This window comes from Patella vulgata, chromosome 8 (genome assembly GCF_932274485.2).
Source record: "Patella vulgata chromosome 8, xgPatVulg1.2, whole genome shotgun sequence".
NCBI lineage: Eukaryota > Metazoa > Mollusca > Gastropoda > Patellidae > Patella > Patella vulgata.
Window position 1 is genome coordinate 28,122,649 of NC_065886.2, and position 21,393 is coordinate 28,144,041.

The 21,393-nt window shown below is 34.5% G+C and overlaps 1 protein-coding gene across 1 annotated transcript in view; it reads right to left on the reverse strand.

The window, feature by feature from the left end:
* Positions 1-2,249: 2,249 nt before the first annotated feature.
* Positions 2,250-21,393, reverse strand: part of LOC126829610 (putative carbonic anhydrase-like protein 1) — a 45,567-nt gene continuing 26,423 nt past the window's right edge. Inside the window, exons 3-11 of the mRNA XM_050559558.2 lie at positions 12,002-12,138; positions 11,574-11,765; positions 9,519-9,614; positions 9,343-9,409; positions 8,179-8,333; positions 4,528-4,656; positions 3,928-3,967; positions 3,715-3,780; positions 2,250-3,487 (exon numbers count right to left, since the gene is read on the reverse strand). Of these exons, the coding sequence (XP_050415515.1) occupies positions 3,755-3,780; positions 3,928-3,967; positions 4,528-4,656; positions 8,179-8,333; positions 9,343-9,409; positions 9,519-9,614; positions 11,574-11,765; positions 12,002-12,138 (842 nt within the window). The 3' untranslated portion in view covers positions 2,250-3,487; positions 3,715-3,754. The remainder of the gene's footprint in view (positions 3,488-3,714; positions 3,781-3,927; positions 3,968-4,527; positions 4,657-8,178; positions 8,334-9,342; positions 9,410-9,518; positions 9,615-11,573; positions 11,766-12,001; positions 12,139-21,393) is intronic.

A 21,393-nucleotide genomic window follows, 5' to 3' on the forward strand; every position in this document is an offset into this window, starting at 1 on the left:
TAGACAACAATACAATTCCTTGGTATTTTTAGATATGTTAAATTTTTAACAAGAGCCTACAACAGATATTTTCTTTTATAAAGTTTTCTGGGGTTACCCTTAAACATGTAACCCAGAATATTGAGTGATTTCTGAAGTGTCAAATGAACTAGCACTCGTAGAACATATATATATATATATATATATATATATATATATATATATATATATATATAAAGCTTATACTGAAAAAAACAGAATAGTTTTTTAGTTCTTCACTGGACAGACGGTTGCACAGATGGACAAGCGGAAACACGCATCGACGAACGTAGATAATCAAAAATTGTTTAACATTTCTAAATAACAGCTATTGTTGTGTGTAAACATACTTGGTGGTTCTTTGGGATCATCTCTGAAACCCACCATACCCAGATATGACGAAAAACCGTAAAATCTGAACTCGGTAAGAAAAACATTATGTTATGGTAAAATGAAATGTCCATCTTCGTGTGACATCGTCTCAATAGTTCATAAATTTGCATTCTGATTATTTCCATGTAAAATTTAAAATACTTAGTATAATTGCATAATAATATTTGAAGCAGCCAACAATTCAATTCGTTTCCTAATTTATTACAATTATTGAAGTGAGCAGGTACATTTTTCAATATCGGAAAGAGCGCAAAATCTTAGGTATCTATATTTCAAGCACCATTAAATAACCCAAGGCGTTTGGAATTGTTGGTTTAGAACGTCTTTAAATTAATGGATGCTAGTAAAGTAATGCACAATTGATTTTGATTGATTTACCACAACCAATTTTGATCTTTGCCTCAAGTCGTGTTACATTTCTTGTTCGATTTGCATGAGGAAGTATTTCTTTCCGTTTGATTAACGTTTAGGACATCACTGATATGATCCAGATTATAGCCATATTTACGTCATGTTCATTGGTTCCACTATAGAATAATCATTTAATTTCCTGAACCGCAATATGTATCAATCGTGGATAATTCCTGATTTACGCACATGAATACCCATGATTCTAGCTGATGAGACAAAAACAACCTGTCGGGTACAAAGACCATTGCATTCATCGCTTTTTTATCTATTTAATTATATCACTCAGTGAATAGATTATAAAATCATACTGCCAATGATTAATCAGTTTAGATTGCTCATCCAGTGGCTCTTAATTAATAATTTATGATGGCTTTGGGTTTGTCACCATTGATATTGGTTATTGGCTGTCATTCCGTCTTCATCGGTTACCCTTATGCTTGAGACTCGAACTGAACAATTGCTGCGCGAAGTGAAGAATATTGTTGGATCAAATTTACGTAACATAAAAATAAAGAATAGCCAGGAATATAACACACAACTCTAAATATACATTTAAAGGACAATATTGGTGCCAGTCATTATCTAATATGTGATAGAGCTGGTTAAACACATTCCAAATATAATTTGTAACACATAGATCATTGCTACGATAGCTGAGTAATACAGGTTTCCTGAATCGGAAGTGACGAACGCCAAAGGAAAACACGAGTCATCTCTCTATATAACTGACTGATGTGACGAGTGATAACAGATACACGGCCGAATTTCTGCTCACTAATAATTCCTTCGAAGACCAAAAGTTGTTATATGGGACTGTATGAGAATACCTGACAATTCAATAAAGTAATTGAATGTCATTAGATAAGAGAACACGAGAAAGATAGAAATAGTCCGTACATTCCATTGTTTATATTCATTCTATACCTTATAAAAACATGGTAATGCACGGACTTTTCTGTTTTTCTTTCGTGTTCACTTATCTAGTGGTAGTCAATTCTTTTAATGAATTGCCAGATATCCTCTCACCATCTCACATAACTTTTGGTCTTCGAAGGAATTATTAGTGAGCAGAAATTCGCCCGTATATCCGTTATCACTCGCCACATTAGTCAGTTATATAGAGAGATTACTCGTGTTTTCCTTTGGCGTTCGTCACTTCCGATTCAGGAAACCTGTACTACTCAGCTATCGTAGCAATGATCTCTGTGCTAAAATTATATTTGGAATGTGTTTAACCAGCTCTATCACATATGTGATAATGACTGGCACCAATATTGTCCTTTAAGAACATTTTAAACCTTGTATCTCGTCAACTCAACTTCTTTGAAAATTCCGAAAGTGCTACTGTTTGACATCATTGTTTAAAGGGAGATCTTTTATTTCTACAACGCGATTTGCATTATAAACTTTTATTAAGAAATCACACTTGGTTATCAAAACCGTAAGTTTGTATCTACACTACAAATGTAACATCATCATCAAAGATTTACAAACATAAAATAAATACGTAAACCATCTTATGGTAGCTAAAAGAAAAGTATACAAAGTCATATTATATACTTGTAGTATATAACTAGTTGGTTCTAAGGCATGCTATGAAAGTTTTCTACATCTGTTATTAAATATTGACTATAATAATTGATAGAGTGAATTTAAGATTCGTGTTTGGTAAGAAGGGTACTGGATAACACCATTTTAAAATGAAACTTATTATAAAATATCATATATCTATAAAATTTTAAATATCTATCTATAAAATTCTAAATATCTAGAAACCAATCATTGGTTTCTTTAATTATAATAATGGTACCGGTGTATACTGATAGAGAGACAAACATTTTAGTCAGATTATATGATTTACCATCTTTCTAAATCTATTAAAATGTACAAATTTTAAAAAAAATATACGAGCTTAATATATTTTATAATATTTACTTATTTTTTGTACTTAGGAATAATTCTGCCTTTCTGATTGCTGACTAGTTTTAAAATAATATACAATAACGGTGCTAGTATTCTCAGTGTGTTTCTCGAGTCGAATTAATCTGGATTGTGGGTTGAGAGAGAGAAGAGAGAAAGAGGGGGGGGGGTCATTTCGGGATTAACACATGGTTCAATTTTATTTCAATGATTCGTTTGAGCGTAGAGGTCTTTAGCCTGATTGGGAGAAAACCAGAGGACCCGATGAAAACCCACGAGATTGGACAGGCGACCGTACTCCTTGTCACGTACCACCCGACGAATCGAATCCACGCCTGTTGACTTAATGACAGACCTTATTATACAGCGCGCATGTGCTAACCATTCGGCCATCCAACTCCCCGGGGTTAAGATAATCGTGTAGAATGGCATATCTCATCCATAATGAAGCAGTAGCTATTGTTTGTCTTATTAATGAGACCTTTAACACCATTAGAATTGTTTTTTTCAAATCTATACCTAGCCACGAATCTGTTATGCAAGCTTGCCCATTGCCACCTTATTGATTCGTGATATTTACACACACAATGATATGTTATGGATATGTCTAACAACTTGTTAATCTTTCTGAACAACTACTGTATTAATTAACAACTAATATCAAACTAGCACCGGAATGGATTCCAGGTGGAAGAAGCACCATGACTGACTTGTGTTCCATCAAATCATCAAATTATAAACATCCCTATAAAAAAGATAACATTATTCAGGTTAGTGTACAGTATTCAGATGTTCAGATGTCCCAGACTTGGACTGTTTGGGTTTTTAACTAGAAATTTCAACATGTCACCTATTTTCCCAATAAAACAATAAATAACATTTCATTGAATTCTGGAGAAAGTAACCGGTTCAGTTATTGAAAATTAATTAAAGTTTAAAATCATATTGGCTATTTATATAAATAAAACTTACACACATTTTCACGAAACACTACTAAATCCTATAAAATTCCTTAGCCAAATCGGTATCGTTCATTGACTGAAATAAGTAAAATAAAACAAGACCATGATTTCATAATCTCACTGTTAAAACAATAAAATAACACTTAGCTCGCGAAGTGCGGATCGCCATGTTTGTTTTTACAGCTGGAATTTAATACTAAAGAATAAAAGAAACTTAACATACCTTCATAAAAAGTTATCTTTTTCATTCCACAATTATTTTCCTTTAAAAGAGAAAACACAAATCAAAATATTTTGGCTATATGAACCAATCAAAGAAATGCGATCTGATATTATGCGATCTGATATTGCTAGTATGAGGCCTCATCTTTACCGGTGCCAGATTTACCATGCTGCAAATGGCTCAACTGAATAAGTGCCCACAAACCAGCCCCATAATAAACTACAAAAACGTATACGAATACAAATAACAACAAGAAGAATATTTATAATTTATAAAATAACTATTGAAGCCGTTATTGGTGTATTTAAACGCGGGAATACAACCCATTAGAATCTGACAACTACTACACAGAGCAACTTCAAAAGTCATATAATATCTTAATATTTGATTGTGCGATCTGAAAATCTAGAAACAGGGCTATCTTTATTTTACTATACATTTTGAAAGATAAAATCCTATTTTACGGTTTAGTATGTTTTTTATTATTATTATTTTAAACTACATCTGTTTTAAAACTACATCTGTTTTGGGGCCACCATAATCGTATTCTTACCAGTGCTTAGGGCTCTACATTTTTAACCCGTTTCTACAAATACTTACATCTGTCTTTGGTGTTATATTTGTTCTTATAGTTCTTCTATTTATGGGTAATGGCGGTCGGAAGTTATTCTCCATCAGAAGTTGGGGGCTTCCTTCTGGTGCTTGATGGAGTTGCCGTAAAGTATAAAGCTACAAAATATGGAACACAAACGATTGTTGATAACATTCATGTTGCTTAAAGCCCGGCCCATACCGCCACGACTTGCCTAGACTCTACCCAACGCAACGTCTTGTCTCAGATAATCAGTGCAGTGTGGACAGTCCCACGACCACGATTCAATCGTAGTCGGATGCAGTTGGTTGCAGTCGTAACTTATCGTGTTTGTGTGGACACTCACACGACGCGATCAATTGTCTTACTGATGTTTAGCCAATCAGAGAGTAGCATTTCTACTACGGCAAAATATAATGTCACTTTTATGCTTCCGGTTTACTTTTGGAATCACTCGCTAGAGGGAAGTGGCGTAACTCACGACGCATAATCTGTGAGAGTCGGGCCTATGTGGACTGGTACCGTCGTAGACAAGTGAAGTAAAGGCGCGACCCGATTTTTTTTTACAACTACCCAAGATACTGAGTCATGTCGGCTTGTGTGTAGTCGTAGCGGTATGGGCCGGGCTTAATTTAAACGAAAACAACCAGCTGTGCCGTGTACGTACGTTAGAACTTCTTTAATTAAAAATAGTAAATCTACATTTTGTTATTATCAAAACTATTAAAGAGCTCTGCCATAATATTTCCATTGTCTATTCTGGAATTCTTTTTTTAATTAGAATAGTCGATAATTAACATTGATTGGAACTCCATCCCCTTCTATGTGTAGAGATAAAAAAAAGTAAAATTAAATTCTTACTCATTATTTTTATTGATTTACAAAAGACACCACGATTCGAGCAATTTGTAGAAAGTGCCTCATTAAAAATAAAACTTTACAACTGCTCAAATACAATGCTTAGCTCAATTTTAGATAGCAATATTTTAATGGTTCGGCTACTATTTCTATATTGGCAAGTAGAACCATTTTACGTCTTCATTACACACACCGATCCAATTCTGACTGAGCAGGCAGCATAGGATCTATATCTTAGTAATACAAATAATAACCATGTCCGTTTTAATCTAAACTATCATCTAGAAATTATAATTGGTTAGCGATGCCCTTGTAATATAATATTTCATATAGATAAACAAATTTATTAATGGTTGAGAAGATAAAAATTTAGATGTAGTACATACAAATTGATATGCTTGATACCAAATATTAAACAAGACAATAAATGGAGCAGGCGCCATTGACTCGCTGTATAATACAATATCAGTAGATTAATTTTCCCCTTAAGACATCAGTCATGGCATATCGCACGAATCATATTAGTTATATTAGATTAACCCCAGTTAGATTTCTATTGTCTACTATCCTAGGCTACAATTTAGTCTGGGTTCCGCTACGAATATCGACAAAGATAATTGCGCTAATTTAAATTTCCGAGCAGTATTAAGTCTACAAAACATTATGAATGTAATGAATTTAAATCAAAAACATATAAAAGATTTATTATATTTGGGTAGTGTCATGAGAAATCAGTTCTAATTAAGCTTTGAAATAATGATGCGCCTGATAGATAACAAGATGTTTAAAGATTAATGGTTTCATAGGCTTTCGTTTATTTTAACGTTTTACACAAACTGTGAAAGTCATCGATTAACGGACCTAAAAAAATAAATGCACTTTTGGATGCTCCAATGGCATCCAGTTGTTCAACATTCTGAAGTATTGACTTTTTTTTATAAAACTTATAAAGGAATGGTGTCATTTCACTAGTATGTGTAATGTAACATAACTCAAACATAGAATTGAATACCCAGCTGCTTCTGGCTCTAACATCCCACTTACTGCGTAGCATTTGCTTACCATTATAGAGCAGCCATAACAATTTTTGAGCAGGTTTTTGTTGGTTTTTGATGGACTGTCAATAATAGAAGAGAGATAGAGGGGGGGGGGGGAATTAACGTCCACTCGACACACACTAGGTCATTTCGCGACTAACATATGGTTCGATCTTTTTAATAATTCGCATGCGCGTAGGGGCCTTTAACAGTGGAAGGAAACCGAAGGACCGGGAGAAAACCCACGAGGTTGACAGGCAACCCTACTCCTTATCACGTACAACAGGGGAATCGAAACCACATACATTTCTTGCAACTAGAGAAACGGGTATATTAGTTTTAACATGACGAGGATGGCATAACTTACAAGATAAATAATGTTTAGTAACTGTCTCTTTCGAGTAAAAATTTGTAATAATTCCATTATTATGTCTCTTAACGAGAACATCTAAAAATGCAAATTCTTTATAACTAGTTTCAAAAGTGAATTTAATATTAAAGATACATTATGAGAGATTAGATAAAGAGCTGGCAGATCTCACTATAATAGTTAAAAACTAGATAAAGTAAAGGCAATTTGCTGAAAATTTCAGTCAAATTGATTCACTCTGAACCGAGATTTTAGCGATTGAATTTTCGACCTAGCCTCGATCAACATTACTAAAGTCAGTACGATTAAAAACATAGTCTCGATTATCCATTTCATTATTAAATTATGAATGGAAGTTGAACAGCAAATCGGCACCTAATCCAATAAACATCGCAGTCTAGCGACGCCATCGAGACTTGGTTATGGTCTGGATAAGTTAATTAATGTCTAAGAAAGGTCTACAATAGGCAGATTTAGCTCTTGCATAATGTATGTTTAAAAATACTTAAGTCATTTAATAGCTTATGCAAATCTGCTATTTGGCCAAGACTAGTTTTTCAAATTAATCTATCCCGGGGAAGATTTCCCACTCATTCTTGCTAAGTTATATCCATTACAACAGATTAGCGCACGTGTATACATGTTCTGTGTTAGTTACAGATATACTATGTAACCACAGACTGTTGTAACTATATACTATTAAAACGACAGCGTTACCATGTAAATATGTATACATTGTTTATTTTGACCATCTCTATTCAATTGCATTATTTCTGAAGAGCTCCCCAGATGAGCGAAAAGTACTTTTAAAATGTTGAAATCAGTTTGTGTCGGAATACCTTTTATCTTTTCATCGTTTATCGCGCAACAAAGTAGTGCAGCTTTTTGGTTGTGCTAATATTTTTGGATATATCTCGGTATCCGTGAAATCTGAAATATCTTTACCCAAGATGTATCTTTATACACAGAGCTGGTTTTAACAAGTAACATGAACCAAGGCGATAATGTCATTATTCTGTTCAATGTTTACTTGAGATATTTTGATGTAGATAATATTCAATGATTCCCATGAGTATTCTAAGACAGACATAATACAGCTGGTTATCACTGGTTACAACAAAACCGCCATGAATTTATAGGATACCTCGTCAGTATTCGTGGGTCTTTAAACACAAGCTAAAATGTGGTATCTTTAAAGAATACGCTTTTGTCATATACTTATGTATCAAAGTATTGAAACAGTTTGGCATGTCACCCCAGTATAATTCCAAACGCAACAATTTCCAGAACGGTCATAGAGAACCGTTTTAATCATCTGTGGTACCATAAAGCTAGCCGTCTGAACCTTAGAGATCCAGATATTAATGTTACTCAACAATTGGTGACAATCTTACCTGATCTTTTGTAATATAAAGTGGTTTATTAAATATAATCCAGGTTACAGTTTCCATACAGTTAGGTTGTGTTAAAGACCCTTCGTAGGTTATATAAAATTCACTAGGTGGTATTAGACCCAAGAGAGAAAAATCTGCTATCGTAATATGGTCATCTGAAATAATAAGATAAAAGAACGATAAATACTACAAATGCTAACTACCCACGTTTGCATTGCCAATCAACGTATGTCAAACGAAAATAATTACTTTTATCTGCATTACAATACCATGTTGATAAGGAGTTAAGATGATTGTTTTTGTTGATTCTGTTGGCCATGTAATGAACTGAAAATATGGGTTATAGGTCAGGCCTATGCTTACTTACATCAACAGCACACATTTAAGTAAATTTGGTAGTTTATTTTCATCATTTCATAATTTGTTCAAATAACGATCCCTTTTCTACAGCTAAGAAAACTATTTTACTAAGGGCGACAAAGTGTAAACATAATATCGATTAGCAATAAAGTCAACATAAAGTCATCAAAGACCATCAAGCTGGATTGTCTCTTAGAAACATGATTGATGGCATAAAACTAGCGACAAGAAGGACTTCTTGTCATTAAATGTGTTTATAACAAATATGAACACTGTCATTTATTCTGCGTCACACGCCAACAATGCATAAATGGGTATCTTGCGACACTATATGAATAATAAGGGAGGTGAAATGAAACTGCCTAAATATTCAACTTATTCTTGTCCAGACAACAGTCGGAAACCTAATGCTATCAATTAGTTTAAATAATTTTGAATGGAAGTTATTGAAAAACGTAAATGTATTCTATGCCGCCCGTTATTGAATTAAAATGTATTTGACTGGAAAGACTATTTGTCTGAACCCTAGAATGCTAATAAGCACAAAATTTAATTAAAGAAACTATAATTACGTACGATTTAGATCAATTTAGTTAACCATATGTTTTGTCCAACAATAACTGTAACAATGTGGGCGCGCAATAATTGTAACAATGTTGGTCCAAAGACTGTATTTGTTTTTACCATCATTAGTATTTCGAAATAAACTACAAATTAACAGATATTCCCCCAAAAGCACGGAACTTGAATGAATCAATGTGACAACATGTTTAAACGACAATAGTATTTTAAGGTTGTTGGTACCTTTAAATCTTGTTGATTTTGTAGCCTGTACTAGCATTTCAAAATCTGGATTCTCTTCATCTCGTATCTAAAAAAAAACCCAAATCAATCCTAATAACTGTTACATTTGTTAACATTTAAACTTCATAATGTTTCAATGTTCATCAATTCTACTACATAAAAAAGTAAATACTTACAATGCCAAACATAGCCATAGCAGCAATTCCGTGAGGTTTCATAATAGCCTGACTATACGTATCATATAAATCAGAATTAAAGCCTAAAATCTGAATCTGTAATGATACAAAAAAACAAATATTGCTGTCTAGGAGATTCAATCAGTACTTAAATCGCTCTTTTTCTTTGAGTCCATTTACATTCACAGTTTAGATAAACGACCAGGGAATTAATAAATAGCCTTTTCTCTCTGAATTCAAGATCAAAGACATTTTGAGGGAAGGTTTGTGCTTAGAAATACCTCAGTTAAAAGCAAAAGACTAATTAACTTTGAAAAGAGAAAATTGAAATTTGACAACATGCATGTAGCCAACGGATTAGGCTACCTGCAACAAGAGTAGTATGGAAAAAGCTCTGTATTAACACGACTTAAATGAGAAAGAACCCGATTCATAAGAGTAGTTTGGTCGTCAGGCGAGCCATTTAAGAACCGTTATCTCTCTCTTCAGTCCCGCTGAGTTCAAATATTTCCAAGGGGCAATTGAAAGGTTTCATTATGTAAAAATCAAGCTAAAAGTGGTTTTAGGCATAATTATCACTTTACATCACAATATAGCTCGTCAATTAATTTCACAGCCTTGTACACGGTTGCCAAATGCTTTCAAAATAATCAATATCATTGAACTTTACACGGAATGGGCATCAAGTAGACACAACTCTGAATACTAAACCAGGAAGTTTTACTAAAAACAAACCGGTCTTTAAGTTTTTGCAGTATCATTTAAATTAGATGAAGAAATGGTTAGTTTGTGTTGATTTAGTACAAATTAATGTCATGTGTTTAAAGTTAGCAGTTGTATAAAATAACAGATTCGTGGGTTGTCTGAAATCTCAACATTGACCCGTTTCTATTAAGAACGATTTGCTGCATATCAAGAGAAACTGTATATATATATACACGTACTTCAGAAACTACATACTGTCTCAGAATTCAGTCGTGTGTTCACGGTTTCGATACTGTGTTCTAATTAAATTCAGATCTGTGCGTTGGCTTAAAATAAATTGGTATGTGCAAATTACACTGTTTTTAATTTGACACATTTGATTGATTTTAAGGGGGTTTAAATTGATTAAAGCGTGTGGCAAAGCAATTGCCTTTTCCTTTCCCCTAGTTTAACTAGATTTAATCTAGTGGCGGCTAAAACAAAAACCATCTATAAAAATAATTTTCTAAAGTTAGAACGGGTGGGCCGAAATAGTGAGAAACCATTGCTTTATTAGAAAATAAAAGGAATTCAGAAATAGTACTGAGCTTAATCTTCTTTAATCTACAAAAATAAACAAGAAAATGAAACTGTATAAGAATTTGTATAGATATTCAAAATGTAATTTGAAAAAATGGAAACAAATCAAGGATGGATAATGGGAGAAATGGCGTATTTTCAGCATAATGCTTCCGCACTGTTAAAGCTAACATGTCTTCAAACAAAGTAAGTTCAGCTGCTGACATGGATATGGTTTCTAACATTTTGTAAGAAAACATTTCAAAAGGCTTTCAATTAGAAAGCCAAACATAAGACAGCCGACCACACTTAAGCTAAACTGTCCCTACAGATTCTTGGAAGAAATAAAATAATATGAAGTGACTACCCGAAGGGGTTAATTTTTATCCTTTTTTAAACTTTAACTTTAAAATCTTTGGTTCGTTGAGTGATGATGCATTGGTGTTAACGTCAATACATCTTTCAAATATACCTACTAGCAGGTAAATATGCATCAAAGAAACTATAAGTATTTTGCTGCGCATTAAATGAAAATCCCCTGACATATAATAAATGAAATGAAATGAAATGGGGTTTAATGTCCTACTAAATATAATATAACTCTTTCGGAAAACAAATTCAATCAAGGCAGGGTGTTGTCACTATCGCTTTATCGGGATGAATTAAATCTCGAGAACCCACAGATTAATAAAACCCATAAAACTCACTGAAAAAATTTCCCTCCAAACATTATACTTTTTTTAGTCAATTACAAAACATTATACTTTTTTTAGTCAATTACAAAACTCCTACCTCAGCAGGAAACGGCCGACCACCAACTGTATGTTCCGATCCAAGCTGATCCATACTTCCAAAATGAAGTTTAATCTCGTAAATACTATATGTATAGGACAGAGGACCACCAGTAAAACTAAAGTGTGAGTGAGAAGTCATGTTTAATCTAAAGGTTATATCATATCCAGTATTATATAGCATACCATCAACCTGGAAAGAAGACCAATATCTATATTTATATATATAAAAATAACAAAAAGAGCATATTTGACAATATACTGCATGTGTATGTCGGTAATTGATGTCTACCACCATAGCATCAGTTTGTGAATTTTGAAAGGATAAAAAGACCGCGCATCTCTACAATTTACGACAGTATTTCGATATATTAGAATTCACTTTTCAACATCTATTTAACTTTGAGTTTGAATTTGACTTCATCTTACATTGCGTCTATCCATTCTTATTGGTCGTAGGTTAGGATCATAGACCAGATCTTTCGGTGTTATATCTACTGGTGATTGGTATCTACCATGACTGCATAAACTCCACTCATGATTTAATAATCCCCAATATTCAGGACCTGGAAACAAGGATAACACAAAGATCTAGTATAATTAAGATATATATGGTTTAAACCAATACATTATCGAGTTTCAAACCTGAAACAGACCGCTTACTGAGTCTCAGATCCCAGAATCAGTATAGTCAGATACAACATTTCTCAGATACAGCATAGACACAGCATAGTTGAAAAATTAAATCTTAGAACTCAGATACAACATAGACCAAAGCTTATATATATCGGCTCTTAAATCTAAGATAAAATAAGTGATGAGCAGTTGTTCCCCCACCCCCGGCTCAGGTAATTAAAAGAACTATATTTTTATGAGAACAGTATCACTGTCGTTTGCCTTATCCTTTATCATCAAATGCTTGGGTGGGGTGGGCATTCAAAGCACGAGATAATGATATAGACATATGTGATATCACAATGATTGCTTTACATCAATGAAATTGAATCACAATTTGATCCTAATAATTCATAATACAAATTGACGTCAAATGGGGTGTTGGATTCCTCTTTTAAAAAGCTCAGTGTTTATGTATGCCTACGTAATTTGGAAACCATGGTGGCATCATGCATTGTCAACTGTTAAATTTCCTTAACACAAACCTGCCCCCCCCCCCCCTCCTGCAAAAATTCCTGAATCCGCACCTGCTAACAGCATCTTCACAATAAAAATGATGGTGGGTAGTGGCACTGCATGCGATCTTAATGCTACACTCTAACAATAATTATATAAGGATGACAGCTACTAGCAACATACACCACACTAAATGAGAGACTGCATTTATGACATCACAGGCGGAATTAGAACTAGCGATTGTCAATTGGAAAGAGTACAAACATGACTAACAGTTAATTTCAACATACGAAATAAACACATTGCCCGTTTTACTACGCTTGGAAAGCCATATAGAAAAAACATTTTATGATAAAGCGTAGCGCTTGGACGGGTGTACCTATGTACATTATCTATCTTTTGAGTAAAGTCGAAACAGGTGGATCGTCTCATTCAAATTAAATGCAGTTGTCTTGTGTAAATTTCACTGAATAAATGATATCGTTTCTTCGCGTTTATTTTATCTCTACCATAAACTGTAGTCTCTATCGCATTTAGAGATTCGCGGAAAAGGTGAGGGGTGGGGGCGTAGGTGTTACCGCGGTGCGCTGAACATCGTACGCTAAGAGTTTCTCTGCTCAGGACCCTGAAGTCTCACACAAAATTTGAAAAATATCTGTAGAAAACCCATAGCCTCTATAATTTTAACAATGTTTAATTAACAAGGGATAACTACGGAACTTAAGGTTGTTGGAGCCTGAAAATCTAATGCTTTACACCTCTTATCGCGTTCACAAGCCGATTGTTGACTAGTGGACTGTCAGGGACGACAACATTAAACGCCCACACTTAAATCATTAGAAATATATATCTTAAATGTGTGTTGCTGAATATTGTTTCAAGAACTTGAAGTGCTTTGCGCGGTTAACAGTTTATTTATTTTTTCATACCCGTATAAAACAATTGTTCAAGATTAAAGTACTGACACTACATGGTGAATAATACTTGTACACGCTACTTGAAATAGACACACTTTTGTTTCAAAGAATATAATATTTGAGTTATATTCTGAAACATGTGAAGAAGCTAAAGTGTATTTGCTTGGTAATACTTACTTTCATATAGTACATTGGCTAATTGCACATATAAAATTGTTAATTTATGACTTATTTCTTAAATACTACAGTTACAATTTATAGTTTGTTCTATTGTCATTATTACTTTTAATCCATGGTTATATTTGTTATATTTAATATTTTACGTACAAAAGTAACTTAGTGTTGTTTCTAAATCCATCTGATGACTTCCGGAATTCAATTCCATAATTTCCCGTTGTCAGCGGTGTAGGACACACAACGCGAAGTCTGAATATTGGGCGGTAGTATAATATTGGTTATCTGGTGCCGTGACCAGAATTTCGATCATGAGAGAAAATCCGTTGCAGACAGTGTTCCTTGCTAAATGTGGATTACTGATAAGGTGGTTGAAATCATTCGGGCTAGCAACGACATGTCATGCAAAATATTATCCACGAGTTAATGTTAGATTTCAGGTGGCTCCAGGAAGAAATTTACACATTTACTTTAAACGATCACTCGATCCAGGAGAACATTATATCGGGTTACGCTTAGTTGCGCCTATTGATAATCGGCCTCGAGCATCCATTTATACAAAATACCGATGACCTAATGAAATATTTGCGTCATAAAAGGAGCAGTCTACTGCTAAGTTGAAAATGATCCTGTGTTGCTTTATAGTAAGTGCCCTTTCCTTATAATTCCCGTGAACTAGAGTATACAATTAATTAAATATCAAGGTTAGGGATTAAGTAAAATACAGAATTTGGTTTACGAAAATAAAGTAAGTCATATTGTGTGTTATTCTATTGGTGGTAATGATATGATATCTGTTGCTAAGGAGAGCGCAATTCCCAAATAATTAAGTTTGATTAAAGGTTCAGTAATGTAATGTTATATACATGTAGTTGCTTAAATTCACGTAAAGGCTAAAATGTTCTACCAGGGCTCAAGTAAATATATAAAACTGAATGATTCGGTATGGGGTTTTAAGTGACAAAAGCTAAAACAGGGTGCCTTGATAATTCGGAGGTAGCCGTTTCCGTGTTTTTGTCAGATTAATTTATATAAGGAGAAGTTAATGTTATGTTTATGTTTGTACTTTAAAAAGTAAAACGTAAATAAAGATCGGGTCCAAGGTTAAAAGTTAAGGTTACATGTGGACAACATACCGTGGTATTTAAATCAGACGTGTCTTTGATTGATTAAGCCACTTTCTCACAGGTATATTGATTACAATCGGGAATTACCAATGAGTTTAAGTGAGTATGTTAAGGGGAATAATAACTAATGAGTTTGTCAAACAATGACCATATATACTTAGTAAGTAAATACAAGTGGAAATCTAAAATTATAGGATATGTAATACAGGTTTATTCACGATGAAAGAAATAGAAGTAAAATTTAAGACATAATAATATGCGTAAATTAAAAGTAATTAATTTTAATGTATTGTGGTATGCTGAAACAATGAAATGGCTCCATTTAAAGAATATAATTTATCTAAAACACGCATTAAAGAAGAACAAGCCATAAATCTTGAGATTGAATGATAACGTTTAAAGTGAAGAAAACAGAATATTTTGAATGGGACATTAGTTATCCTTGCGAACTGTGATACGTAGGACTTTAAATGTTTAAAGCACATGTTAGAAGTGGTTCGGAACTTATTGGTAATTATTTAAACCTTGTATTGCATTTTGCATGAACGATGACAAAGTCATACAGACGAGGTCATTGTGGATGACAAAGACTGTCGGTATATTTAAGCTAGCTAAGCAATCTGACCTGTAGAGCTATTACACGTTTTCGATGGCATGAGGTGCTGACAATGGAAATAACTGACGCACGACAGAGGCGACAATATTACAAGATCACATTAACATACGACTTATAACAGATTATTAAGTTTAAACACAAAAGGAAATAACAGATGGGGAAACAGAGAGACAAAAAAAAATAAACTGAATAGCACTGAAATAATGAATGGGATTCAGGATACTGATACATTGTCGAAGATCATTTTGTGTAATCTAGTAAATTAATCGACTGAAAGAGCAAGTAAGCTTACTGAATACGTATCCCTACTGGATTATGCTAAAAGGGGATATATCCTCGAAGACCAGACAGTCAGACAACGAAATCCCCCTGTGGCTCTTGGTTGAACTAAACTAATAATAGATTTAGCGGGTTCTTCGCTTGATAAACTCATTACTGTACCCTCTCTCGTTTGTATACCAAGGTTTGTATGCTTAATACCTTGATGGTGGGCATCGTTTAAACCATATCCTCATCTAGACTATGTTAATTACAAACAACAATAATGGTGTTTGGTCATTCCGACGACGAACGTCTGCTCCATTCCAGTTGTAAACTATTTAATCACATTATATCAATAGTAATCCACAGCTTAAATCATTGCCTCTACGGATATAGATGTTCGGGGCAACCGAAACATTGCTTTGGCTCATAATGACATTAAATTAAGAAGTGTGTAATAACTCGACCGTTTGCGTGTTCAAATCTCGTTTCAAATCCATAACACACTCTTTCTATTACATCGCCTCCCCGTGGACATAGATACACTGACTTTACAAATATAGAATGGCAGTGCCAAGACAAATTTATTTTAGACGAGACTAGAGCAATTGCCATTCTAAGAACATCATTTTCCTTTTAAGATAACATGACTTAAGACTAAATGTTTCTTTTAAATCTAAACCCATTCAGTGTCATCTGATGCCGAGAGAATTGTAGACCATATGCTATATATATTGTACGCTTAGTTTATATTGGAATTAGCTAATAGTGGAGAGGTTAACACTATCAACCTATTCATCATCAATATATCATGATTGATATTGTAAATACCCTTTAGCTGGTATAAATTATTGAAATTACAACACAACAAAATCAGTCACTTGCGTCTGACAGCTAAAAGCCCCGGTATCGCTGTGCTCAGCCAATTTACTCCCACCATAAATCATTTGAAAATCTGCACAGAATTATTGGCGGGTGTCACTCTACAGAATACTCAATAACAGTAACACGTTTCAATGAGTCGATTAAAACATTGGCCTCGGGAGGGCAAAGATCTGTAAGGACGGCAACATGAGTCACAAATTAAATTGAAATCAGCAAAACCTGTGCCGGTTACTTTAGATCATTAACTTGTGATAAAATTGAATTGATGTAGCAATGTTTCTTAAGCTTTCAATAAATCTTCTTGTTCTGTTGGCAGTTAGTTAATGTCCGCTGTGTTTTGTTTTATATTGTGATACTTTAACCTTAGGCCGTAGCGGCGACATATCTTTACAAGTATACTGAATTTTCTTGGCTAAGTACATGGCTATAAGAAACACTTGATATCGCTTACTAACTCACCACATGACACAATAAAAGATATTTTTCAAATTGCACGCCATGGTGTTCTGCAGCTGAAAGTACACCAGACATTTGCTCGAATGATCAAATCATTATATTATGTTATTATTGCTGACATTCGAGAATTATAATGAACTGTACCTAACATTATGTACCCCAGAAAAATATTAAGAATATATCACAGCTAGTGTCTATTTAAATACAAAGAACTGTTAGCCTGAAATTAGATTTGTCACTTCTGGTTACTTAGATCACAGGCAGTTAGTCAAATATACAGTGCAGTATAAACTGTCCATGATGCTTTCCATACCTTATCCGGAAAGAAATGGGGCTTTCTGCTCCGACTGAGATAATGAAGACCGACATACATCATGCAGTGTGCTATGAGGAAATCTTTTCCCGAACAATACCGTATAAGATACTCACTGTCATGTCTGATTTCTTTCATTCTAAATATCGCAAATTGACATTTATTTTTATTAAAACGTATGCCGTGTAGATATATGAAAATGTTACTTGCTCTGCTTACATCTCTATACGTTTCTCTGACTATAATATACATCGGTATATAAGTTTTTATTGTAGTGAGATTGTCACGATGTAAACTGTCTATACGGAATCTAAAACGAGTAGTATTCGTCGCTTAGTTAAAATGTCCGGTATCACGGAAAATAACACTTCGTTTACCGTTTGTCTGAACAATAAAGATACTGTTATTATTGGCAACGGAATCTATCATTATTGAAACAGAATTTAAAGGAAACACCAATAAATCCTCTTGGTGGATCATTGCACTTATTTGATAGATTACTTTTTGTCTGTTGTGTATTTTTCTCACAGTTTCCATGTGTTTTTCTCATATTTTAGGTTCGTATCTAAAGCGAAAGTCCAGATACCCTTAGGAAAGGTTGAATTAAGTATGTAAATGTCCCCTGGTCACAATGCATGTCCCCATTGACTTTGCTGTTAATTCTGGTCTTTTTTGACCGGCTCTAACATTTTCCCACATTTCTGTTTTACTGCAGATAGAGTAACATAGGGCAATGTTTTCCCCAAAGGCATGTATGAGGTTCACCATGAAAATCTTGAGACACACAAACTGGAAATGGCGCATTAGCAACCATTCTGTTTTATCCTTCCGTCTCACAAACATGAATATTAACTAAAGCCTGACCCAAACAAATGTAAAGTAAACCCTCTCATCGATTCGGCACAAATCGCAATGCAAAAAATGGGGCGGGGGGGGGGGGCGGTTCTATATTGGTTTTCGTAAATCCGTCAAATTTGTTTATATTGTGTGTCGAAAGTGTGTGTTAGTCGTATTTCTATGGAAGCCTGTAACTACCATTCGAAATTTCTACTTTTCGCCCCTTCAGATCGCGGCAACAGCAGGCTACACCAACCAAAATCGGCTCGATAATAGGAAATTAAGAAATAAACACACAAACTTAGCCAAAATGAAACTCGAAAAGTAGAATTTAGGAAATTAACACACCGCGATATCAGCGACCTATCATTTTGGCTTGTTGCCGTACTTTCGACTTTTAGAGTTCCTACATTCCAGGTCTCATTTGAAAACGTGCAATCCGCGTTAACAAAATTGCATGTGTGATAAATTCTAGGCGAAACTCGAAAAGTCAGAAATAGGTGTACAATGTCCTTAAAGATACATTTTCAGGCAAGTATGTTTAGTTATTTCCAATAAAACTCACTCAATATTACATTAATAGAAAAATACTGGATTCCCCGAAAAACACCCATAAGGCGCCCACGGGACTTAAATGCAAGTGTGTTACTGACAGCCTTCGCCTTCCTGTTTGAGTGACGCAAGGAACGCATCTTCTTATCTGAATGATTTATCAACACAATATGTTGCAACTAGAACTTTAGGTTCATCAAATAGTAATCAGTTAGTTTGTACTGTTCCTGGGCGCTCGCCTAAGACGGTCCAAAAAAGCGGAAGAAATAGGCCTAATGTATCAACCTTCAAGAAACGTTTAAAAGCAGAATATTTTTTAATTAATCATCAAAATTAAATTTACGAGGGCTGGTTGGAATGTTTTAAACCTATCGGTAAAAGACCTGTACAGAATCGATTGTTTCCATTTATTTTCTACATAGTCCCTTTCGTGGTGTCCGCACTTTTGCCGACGATGTTGCAAGGCCTGGATGCCGGTCAGTTCCTTTTTTTCATTTCTGGAAACAGGTCTCATCCATAGTTACAAATCTGGCCAAAAACTTATCAGGATCGGCTTCAAAACGGCGCAGATTGTCACGTGACGTCAGGAATCTCACATGTTTCTGGTCCGCAGTCAAGAGCTTTGGCATCAATCTTGCAGAAACTTTTGTCATTCCTAACTCGTGGGCGATAATGTGCTCAACCCCCTCATGAGAGGTGCCCACAACACTGGCAATATGTCGAGTGGTCAATCGCGATCAGCCATCACCATGTCGATGGCCTTCCAGGACGCGGGTCATTGTCAAGGCTCCCTCTGCCCGTTTGTTACTGTGCAAAAGGAAGGTTCATCATCCCCTTAAGCGGAGACCATGTCGGTATATATCTGTGTTGGGGTTAGTCCTGCCAGTTACTTGATGCCTGCCCTATAGCCAGTTCGTCCATTTCTGGTGATTTCAATGGGTAGGTTCACAAGAGGGTCTGGTACGAAGACAATAATAACACTACAGTTGCAGTTCTTATGTTCATGATTCATTCATTGATTGTACTTGTGGGTGGCAAAGGTTTATTTCATCCCAACTGATCTATCCTTTTCAGAACTCTTCAGCCAGCCCTCGTATGTTATATTTTGTGCATGAAACGCGTCAAGTTTGTGCATTTCGGATGATTGTGTTTTACTTGTCTTTGTTGTCTATTTTCTATCCTTTGTAAAGCGTCACAGAGCAGCCAAACTGACTGAATGTTCAGCGCTCTAAAAAATGATTGTTATTATTAGTATCTTATGTATTGATCTAATAAGTCAACTATTCTGAGGATACCGAGAGACTTAAACGTCCAGTAGACTTTTGAGATTAAACGGCGGAAAACTTTACTTAGGCGTCTATACAGCGAATAACGACATATACGACTCTCTCCCTATCAAGCCACGTGACAAACAAGGTGACTTAACACATATCGTTGTCTTAAGATTGAAATGTTTGGGAGGGAATTGAAGCAAACTTTTGATAGATGAATGGATTGCTTTTCTCCACTTGTATCTGTAACCTGGTGCAAGTTCGACAAGTATATAAACATGATCAACTACATTCTTATAGAATCTGAAAGTATCACATGCCTTTAGACACAGACTGGGGTGACAAAAATACCAAACAATGTGAAAGTCATTGGCTTTGACCCTGATTTACAGCAGAACGTAAAGCTATGGCATCAATCAATATGTGTCTTTAATCGAATATTAAGTTCTCCAAGAAGTATTACTTTCTTTATCGATATTTATTTATATTCTACTACAAATGGCTTAAATCAAATGGCCTTGTAAAATGTCTGGAGTTTGACACACAGACATAAAAGCTTACTCGTATCGCAAGCTATTAAAATAAAATCAATAGTTTAATCTTCACAGACAGCTTAAAGTTGAACTCCGATTACAAAATTACAGAAAAAACTGAATTAAAAAATTAACGCCCTATATAATCGCCATACTTGTTTTCAATTTGTAGAACAAACATGGTGATTGCCCACGGCGTTCAAAAACAGTGGCATGCCACGTCCACATCTTGTCTATGATGCAGAAAATTGTGCAAACATTTCACGAAATAAGAAAAAGATTTGTTGGCGTTGATAGAAAAACATGTACAGAAAATTTAAGTATCATGCATTAATACAATACGTTAGATACCTCACTCCCCGCCCATCTTTAATATATCGGTTTTGATAACTCGTGATAGCATTCACTGACAACCAATAATACAGAGAGAATCGTATCAAAAAAAGACGAGTAGGAGATTTTATTTATCCCCCAATCCTTTCTTACATGCACAAATAAATAAATTTAATTCTTTGCTATAGATTTCACTTTTACTGAACCAGATTTCGGCGTAGTGATGCATCATTTTTTGTGACAGCAATTCACCCATTGCAAAGTCCTTTATATTGAACCAGTGATTCCATCAAGGTCAATTAAATAAAAATAGTTCATTTTTAATAAAAAAAAGAAGTTACTTTTGATAAAAAAAAAATAAACTGGTTTTTTGAAAATAAAAAAAGTAGTTCCTTTTCAACTGACCAATCAAATT